The sequence below is a fragment of the Rhincodon typus genome, chromosome 7 (genome assembly GCF_021869965.1).
Source record: "Rhincodon typus isolate 14 chromosome 7, sRhiTyp1.1, whole genome shotgun sequence".
NCBI classification, from domain to species: Eukaryota; Metazoa; Chordata; class Chondrichthyes; order Orectolobiformes; family Rhincodontidae; genus Rhincodon; species Rhincodon typus.
The window spans coordinates 80,338,991-80,347,942 of NC_063338.1; the positions used below are offsets into that span (position 1 = coordinate 80,338,991).

The 8,952-nt window shown below is 40.1% G+C and overlaps 1 protein-coding gene across 1 annotated transcript in view; it reads left to right on the forward strand.

The window, feature by feature from the left end:
* Window positions 1-820: 820 nt before the first annotated feature.
* The window catches only part of LOC109923655, a 64,248-nt gene continuing 56,116 nt past the window's right edge, over window positions 821-8,952 (forward strand). Inside the window, exons 1-2 of the mRNA XM_048599247.1 lie at window positions 821-1,405; window positions 8,397-8,605. Coding sequence (XP_048455204.1) covers window positions 1,204-1,405; window positions 8,397-8,605 — 411 coding nt within the window. The 5' untranslated portion in view covers window positions 821-1,203. The remainder of the gene's footprint in view (window positions 1,406-8,396; window positions 8,606-8,952) is intronic.

Sequence of the window (8,952 nt, forward strand, 5' to 3'; positions counted from 1 at the left end):
ACCTCCATGGGTGCCCCTGGTCTTACAATTCTGTGAAACCTTTGTCTTCCTTGAATTCTTGTTTTCAGAAGAATTACAGATTGAAATAGCTCCACTATCAGTAACAGGATACTCATCTAAATTGCCCTTTGGGGAGGCAGTGGTGTAGTGGTAGTGTTAGTAATCCGGAATCCCCGACTAATGTTGTGGGCACAGGAGTTTGAATCTCACCATGCCAGATGTTAACATTTGAATTAAATAAAAATGTGGAATGAAAAATAACGGTGACCATGTAACTACTGTTAGTTGTCAGGAAAATCCTATGTACTTGGCTAATATCCTTTAGGGAAGGAAATCTGACATGAATAAGAAGGTTTTAGAGGGATATGGGCTAAATGCTGACAGATAGAACTGGATTAATTTAGGATATCTGGTAGGCACGGACCAGTTGGACCGAAAGGCCTGTTTCCATGCTGTACAGCTCTATGAGTCTATGACTATCTTGGCTGGTCTGGCCGACATGTGACTCCAGACATACAACCATGTGGTTGACTGTTAATTGCCCTCTGAAATGGCCCCAGCAAGTTACTCAGGTCAAGAAGCAATGAGGGAATGCATGCTAGCCCATTCAGTGACGCCTACATCCCATGTCCAAATTTGTCTCTTCTTTCAAGCTTCCTAAACCTACATTTTTAGTCACCTCTCTTCATATTGTCTCCATCGGTCACCAATTTCACTTCCTTGTGAGGCGCATTGGGACAGTTCACTGCATTAAAGTGCGCCATGTAAATGCAAGTTGTTGTTGAGTTTCGGCTCTGTGAGTAAAGTGGACAACTGGCAGCCATGACCATCCCTTTGACAACCAGACAGGAGCCAACCGGAAAGCTGGAACCTGAGCCGATTCAACAATTTCCAGGGTGACATTGGTTATTTTTAAATACATATTGGCTCTCGCCATTATAAAGTCAGTCACACGATTAGTTCTATAATCTTTCACTTTCGATTCTCATCACGGAAGTACGTTTCCGAGCAATGACCAGAGGACGAGTGGAGCTGTAAAGACCGTTCACCCTCAGAGGTGTCTCACATCCTCCCTAGTCTTTCCCCAACAGACAGTGTTGACAGGACGCAAGGTTGAAGCTGTGATTTCAGCCCAGCCAAGCCAGAAGGGATAATAGAAATTGCAGATGCTGGAAAATCTGAGATAACAAAGTGTAGAGCTGCATGAACACAGAAGGCCGAGGAGCAGGAGAAGGGATGGCAGGGTTCCCAGTGTTAGTGGAGGGTCTGCCTGTCGAGCTGGACTCTGTCAAAAGTAAACTCGCCATTTATTTCCAAAGCAAAAAGAGATCCGGTGGAGGGGAATGTGAGATCAAAGCGCACAAAGATCGGAGGAAATTCTTGGTCTACTTTGAAAGTGAGCAGGGTAAGACTCTACTGCTGAAAAAAATAGGCGAAAAGTTCCGTGTGCCACGAAGCGAGCATTTGTCTTGATAAGGTGGTTTTGATTTGTACCGGTTATACAGTACAATTACAGAGGTGCGTCTCTGAACAGATTGATTTGAAAATATATGCAGTGCAATTTCACACTGATCAACTTTTTAATGTCTTTTTTTTTTGAGAATAATGCGTTTCCACTATTCTGAGGCGTCATATTAGGACAACACTTGTTAGCTGTGTGAAGCATTTTCTTTTCTATTAATTGCAGCAATTTGACACCATTTGAAAGATTGATAGTTTTGTTTTACAACAAATGAATGGATGATTTGAAACTGGGACATCCTTAACGAGAGTCGTACTGCACTCAAAGCATTAATTCTGTTTCTCTCTCCACGGTTGCTGTCGGACTTGCTGAGATTCTCCAGTACTTCCTGCTCTTATTTCTGAATTTTTCTCTATTCCTCCCAGCTGTATCTAATGACAAATTGTCCGACACCAGGTTATAGTCCAACAGGTTTATTTGGAATCACACAAGCTTTCCAAGCGCAGCCCCTTTATCAGGTGCACCTGGTGTGGTGTGACCTCTGACTTTGTCCACCCCAGCCCAATACTAGCACCTCCACCTAATGTTATTTTCTGTCCATTACCTAAAAGAAAGAGAAAGAAAGAGTATGCTTGTTTGGAGGTGATAAACAGTGGATGATCAGGGGTGTTCTTACTGCAAGGTAGATTTTCACTTTCCAATTCAGGAATAAAACAGCTGATCTAATTCTTATGTGACAAGGAATCATGTAAATAAATTGCCTTTTCATTTACAAATGAAGACATTTTCTGATCAATCTGTTACAGAAATGTTATTACACACCTCTAGAGCAGGTGGGACACTTTTTATTCAGTCATGGGATGAAGGTGACACTGGCTAGGCCAGGATTTATTGCCCATCCCAGAGGGCAGTTAAGAGCTAACCACATTGCTGTGGGTCTGGAGTCACAGGTAGGCCTGACCAGGTAAGGATGGCAATTTCCCTCCCTGAAGGACATGAGTGAACCAGAAGGGTGTTCCCAACAATTGGCAGTGAAATCATAGTCATCATTAGATGATCCGAACCCTAACATCATATTCCAGATTTTTTAAAAATTGAATTCTAATTCCACCATCTGCCATTAATCTGGGATCCCAGCACATTACCTGGATCTCTTGGATTAACAGTCCAGCAATAATACCAGTAAGCCATCACCTCCCCTAGGTTGAACCTAGGGTTTCTGATGCAGATGTAGGGACATTACTACTGTACCACAAATGCCCCTTTGTAAGATGGGATGTTGCAAATTACCCACCTGTTATAGGAACCACTCAATTGTTATTATCATTCAATTCACTATCAAGTAGCAAACACCCAATGCCATGTTACTACCAAATACCGAACTGGAAATTCAGGTCTAAATATATAAATGCCAGAGCAGGAAGAGACTGAAAGTAATTGGAGATGAACGCAAAAATTATTGTGTTTTCCCTGTGATGTATATACGTCACAGGGAAATCACCTAGTTACTTTTTGTATGTACCTTGACCTTACTCTAAATATCTATCATGGAAGGATAAGAGTAATGAACAAGACATGTCATTTCACATAATGGCCTTTTGGATCTTCTCCAATTTCACCCTTCAACTTCATTTGCAATGATTACTAACATATTATCTGGGTTCTGAGGAAGAGTCACCAGACCCGAAATGTTAACTTTGGTTTCTCCTCACAGATGCTGCCAGACCTGCTGAGCTTTTCCAGCAACTTCTGTTTTTGTTTCTGATTTACAGCACTTGCAGTTCTTTCAGTTTTTACATAATATGTGGCTTGTAGAATATTGTATATGCTTGACATTCTCCTTTCAATGTAAAAGTCTGCTTAAAATCTGCCTCAAAACAACTTTGCACCACTACAAATGTGTGTGATCTGATCTAACTTCCTGAAATTACTTGCAATATTCTGGGTTGACTTCATCTACAGCATTTAATAATTTATACATTGAAAAGGTCCTGCCTTCTTCCTAGGCTCAATCTAATATATTTTTTCTTCCCTGTAATTCATCTGCTTGACTTGTTCGGGAAAGAAGTATGAGATTTACAATGTGCAACCTCACTGCTGGCTCTGAATCCATCTCAGAGTCTATGTGCCTTCCTGTAGTGTGCTAATTAGACCACAGAAGGCTCCAAATGTGGTCAAGTCAGTATATTTAGATCAGTGCATAAAGCTTTTGTGTTTTTCCTGTTGATCTTTAATTTACATTCTGATGTTAGGAGTTGACTTTGTGCTGGGGACTGTGCCTTCTGGAAATGCATTGTAGAAATCTAGATGCTTCAGATTACACTTTCCTGACCATTTAAATGACCCAGGTCTGAATGTACTGGGGATTAGTACTAATATCACAGGTCTCATAATCCAGAATCCCTGATTAATACTTTGGAGAAATAGATTCACATCTCACTATGGTGAATAGTGATATTTGAATTCAATAAAAATCTGAAAATTAAACCATTTTAAATGCCTGGTTGCCTTACTAATGGGAAGGAAATTTGCCAACCTTTATGTAGCCTGACCAACATGTGACTCCAGAACCACAATAATGTAGTTGACTCTTAACTGCACTCTGAAATGGCCTAGCAAGCCACTCAGTTTGAGGACAATTAGAGATGAGCGATAAATATTACAATAAATAATGATGCCTACGTTTCATTAATGAATAAAACTAAGTTCCATGTTGTTTTCTCAGATTATGTGCACTATTTCATCAGATTAAAAGCTTGTAGAAAGAAAGGGCAGTGTCAGATTGGATTTAATAATTGATTTAAAGACAGAGTTGTGGCAAATGTTTGTTGCTTAAAAGGGAGATGGTAAACAGTGCCGTTCTTCAGGGGTCACACATAGGAACCACTGCTCTTATATATGTGATTAAGATATTGGAATACAAAGTAAAATTACAAACTTGCAAATGATACCAAATTTTGAAGTGTGGCAATAGGATAGCAAAATGGGCAAACAGGTGACAGATGAATTGAAGACAGAGAAGTTTGAGTTGATGTCATAGGCATGGGGATAGAGTCAGGCAATTTAAATTTAATTTACATAGGTCTAAATATGTGTAGAGACAGAGAACCTGATGGTTCACATGCATAGGTCCTTGAAAGTGGCAGATCATATTGAGAGAGGCCTGCAAAGCATGAGGATCTTGGTCTTCATATAGAGGCATTGAGTACAAAAAAAAACAGGAATTTTACAATGAACTTGTATAAAGCTGTGGTGAAGCCACAGCGAGAGTTTTGCAGCCTGTCTGGTCACCAAATTTCAGGGAGAATGTAAGGGTTCTTGCAGGTGTAGATTTCCCACATGGACAGATTTTAACCACAGGTTTAGGCTGAAGAATCTGGTGCTCTTCCCCTTGCAGTAAAGCAGGCTGAGGGCGGGTTTGATAAAGATATAGAGCAACATGACAACTTTAGATAAAAGAGAGAAAGGAAAAGTGTTCCCCTTAGCAGATCATACAAGGACAAGGGAGCACGGATTTAAGACTTTGGGTAATAGATAGGATGACTGTGACTGTGACCACTGTGTCTGTACTGACCATGAACTAATCCCCTCTGCCTGCACATGGTCTGTGTCTCTCTATTCCCTGGTATTCATGTGTTTGTCTGAATGCCTCTTTAACACTGCCGTCGTATCTGTTTCTGTCACTATTCCAGGCACTTACCACCCTCTGCGTAAACACTTGGCTCGCACATCTCATTTTAACTTTCTTCCTCTCACCTTAAAGTTATGCCTCCTATTATTTGACATTTCCAACCTGAGGAAAAGGACTCTGACTATCCACCCTATCCACACCTGATTAGTACACAGATTAGAAGCAGGGGGAAGATTGTTTGCAGTCTTGCAGAATTCCCCAAAAGAAATTTCCTTGTACTAGCATGATTTTATGACTTAAATGAATATCATTCTAAGTACTCTTTTGAAATGTATCTGATTACGTATTTGGCAATTCACATTCATGATCAGATATGTAACCAATGTTGCTGTTGTTAATATTGATACATGTTGTGCACAATTTGATCCATAATTAACTACTGTTATGATGGAGCAAATAAGCAGAAACTGATGTTGGTGGTGGATGGATCAATAACCTAATGGGCACAGATTTTAGATAATGAGCGAAAATCTGGCAAGGAAATTAGGCATCTTTTTTAACATAGTGAATTGCCACAGTGAATCTGAATGCATTATTACGAAATGTCTTGGAAACAACTTTCCGGAAAGAAAAATGAGTCCTTTTAGTTGCTATCCTCCTTGAAAGTTGCTAATTGATGATAGTTTAATATTTTAATATTTCATGCTATTATATTCATGTCTTGCGGCCATAATAATATGGCATGGACACTTGCTCGCTCTGTCCAGAGGATCTGTTTTGTGACACACCCATATAAATTAATGCATGGTATGATAATATCCTGACTGAGTGGATGTTGAAAAGATGTTTCTTGCAGAAGAATCTAGAACAAGGAGTCAGAGGTTAAAATAAGGGGATGTCCATTTAACACAGAGATGAAGATATGTTGTTTCTGTTTGTAAGCCTTTGGAATTTCCTTGCACCAAAGGTTTTAGATGTAGAATCTTTAAATATTTTTAAGGCAGGGATAGATAGATGCTTGATTACCAAGGGAATGAAAGATTATTGGGAATGTAGAATCAGCCATGATCTTATAGAAACAACAACAGAAGTTACTAGAAAAGTGCATCAGGTCTTGCAGCATCTGTGAGGAGAAATCAGAGTTAACGTTTCGGGTTCAGTGATCTTTCCCCAGAACTGGGGCCTCAGTTCTGAGGAAGGGTCACTAGACCCGAAATGTTAAGTTTGATTTCTCTTCACAGATGCTGTCAGACCTGCTGAGCTTTTCCAGTAACTTTAGTTTTTGTTCCTGATTTATAGCATCTGCAGTTCTTTTGGCTTTTATGATGTTATAAAATGCTAGAGTTGACACAAAGTGTCAAGCGGGATTCTTGGTGCTTGCTTATACAGTTAGGAGCCCTTATCACCATGACCTAATGGTACAACTCCTTCATGTTGGCAGATGAATCACATGTAGATGCTTATTTCTTTAAATATTTACTTGAGGGAATAGAGACAAAATGGGCATGCAGATAGGGATGGCAAACTATTTTTTTTATTCATGTGTGGGATGTGGGTGTTGCTGGCTGAATAGCATTTATTGCCTGTCCCTAGGTGCTTTTGAACTGAGTAATTTGCTAGGCCAATTCAGAGTCAACCACATTGCTGTGGGCCTGGAGTCACATGTAGGCCAGACCAGGTCAGGTCAGAATGGCAGATTTCTTTCCCTGAAGGGCATTAGTAAACCAGATGGGTTTTTCTTCCCCCCAACAATTGTCTTATGGTCATCAGTAGATTCTTGATTCTGGATTATTATTGAATTCAAATTCCATTAGCCGAGTTTCTGATTGATAGTCTAGTGATAATACCACTAGGTCACTGCTTCTCCCACCCTCTTCCCTGAAGAACATTAATGGGTTTATAATAGTTAGGAGCCCTTATCACCTTGACCTAATAGTACAACTCTTAATTAGTGGACTTTTACAATAATCCATGGTAATATTTCTGGTGTTGGCGAACAAATTAAGGCCTGTTGAATCCATAGTGGCTTTATGAACTCTTGACTTTAGTGTTGCTAGTTAAGCCCCATAGTGGCAGGCTGATGTATTCTTAGCTTGACTTCTTAATTGATTAAATTACATGAAAAAAATGTGATTGAATCTCTAAAACCTGAAGCATCATTATCCGCATAAGTAAGCACATATGTGACTCATGCTATTCGACATTCTCGACAAGATTGAGTTGGGGGGGTGTGCAGTCTGACATGTTTACTTGTCCCACATCCTGAAAATGAATTTTTAAAATTTCAATGTTAATTTTCAATGCCAGAGATGTTGGTTGACAGGAATGATATATTATTATAATTGTTCGACTCATGTCTTCAGTTGCCTATTTTCATATTTCTGATGGCCACTGCTTGGCAGATGGAGTCATAGAGATATACAGCACAGAAACAGACCGTTTGACCCAACTCATCCATGCTGACCAGATATCCTAAATTAATTTAGTCCCATTTACCAGCATTTGGCCTATATCCCTCTAAACTCTTCCTATTCATATACCCGTCCAGATACCTTTTAAATGATGTAATTGTACCAGCATTCACCACTTCCTTTGGCAGCTCCTTCCATACACACACTGCTTTCTGCATGAAAAAGTTGCCCTTTAGATCCCTTTTAAATCTTTCCCCTGCTCACCTTAAACCTTTGCCCTTTAGTTTTGGACTCCCCCACCCTGTGGAAAAGACCTTGTCTATTTACCCTATCCATGCCCCTCATGATCTTATAAACCTCTATAAGGTCACCCCTCAGCCTTGAACGATCCAGGAAAAATAGCCCCAGTCTGTTCAGCCTTTCCCTGTAGGTCAAACCCTCCAACCCTGGCAACATCTTTGTAAATCTTTTCTGGACCCCTTCAAGTTGCACAACATCCTTCCTATAGCAGGGAGACCAGAATTACACATGGTATTCCAGTAGCAGCCTAACCAATGTCCTGTACAGCCGCAACATGACCTCCCAACTCCTCTATTCAATGCACTGACCAATAAAGACAAGCTTACCAAATGCCTTCTTCACTGTGGCACATATTGCTATCTGAAGCCTGGAAATATTCAGACCCTAATATAGCTTGGTTGAAAATAGTGTGATTGTAGTGGCAGAATGATGAATATAGATTTTACTAATTTAATGTAGTTAGAAAGCTGATAAGCGCCACATTGATGATTATCAATGGAAATGATAAGCCAATTGTTAAGGGTTGTATAAAGGTATGCTATTTCTGAAAAATTCTGAAAATAAATGTTTTGTGTTTATTCTGTATTATCAGCACAGAAAAACGTGTTGAAGAGTGAGTTCCACATGGTACCACTGTTGGGCTCAGAGACTGTTCAGCTTCGAGTTATAGGCTATGAGTGCGATAATAGGAAAGAAAGTTCTGTGAGCCCCAAGAAAGTGACAGCACACTCCAGCAAAGAGCCAGCAAGAGAACAAAGCCAATTACTGACCACTTCACCAGACCACAACACACATGAACAGGTAAGTCACGACATATATAATGTTGATGATCATGGTCTAATGCCTTCACTTACCCCACTCCTCCACTGGTCAATGCAAGTTTTGGGTTTGAAGAAGGAGATTGGTTAGCTCAGTTGGCTGGGCAGATGGCTTGCATTGCAGAATGATGGTAACATCTTGGGTTCAATTCCTGCAGCAGCTAAGGTTATTATGAAGACTGAACTTCTCACCAGACCTGAAGTATGATGATCCTCTGGTTAAGTGGCCACTAACCATCTCTGTGAGAGTAACCCTGTGATCATGTAGAATGATAGACCTTCATCTTTACCATATTGCCAATTATATACTGATAGGGAGCAGGTCAGCCA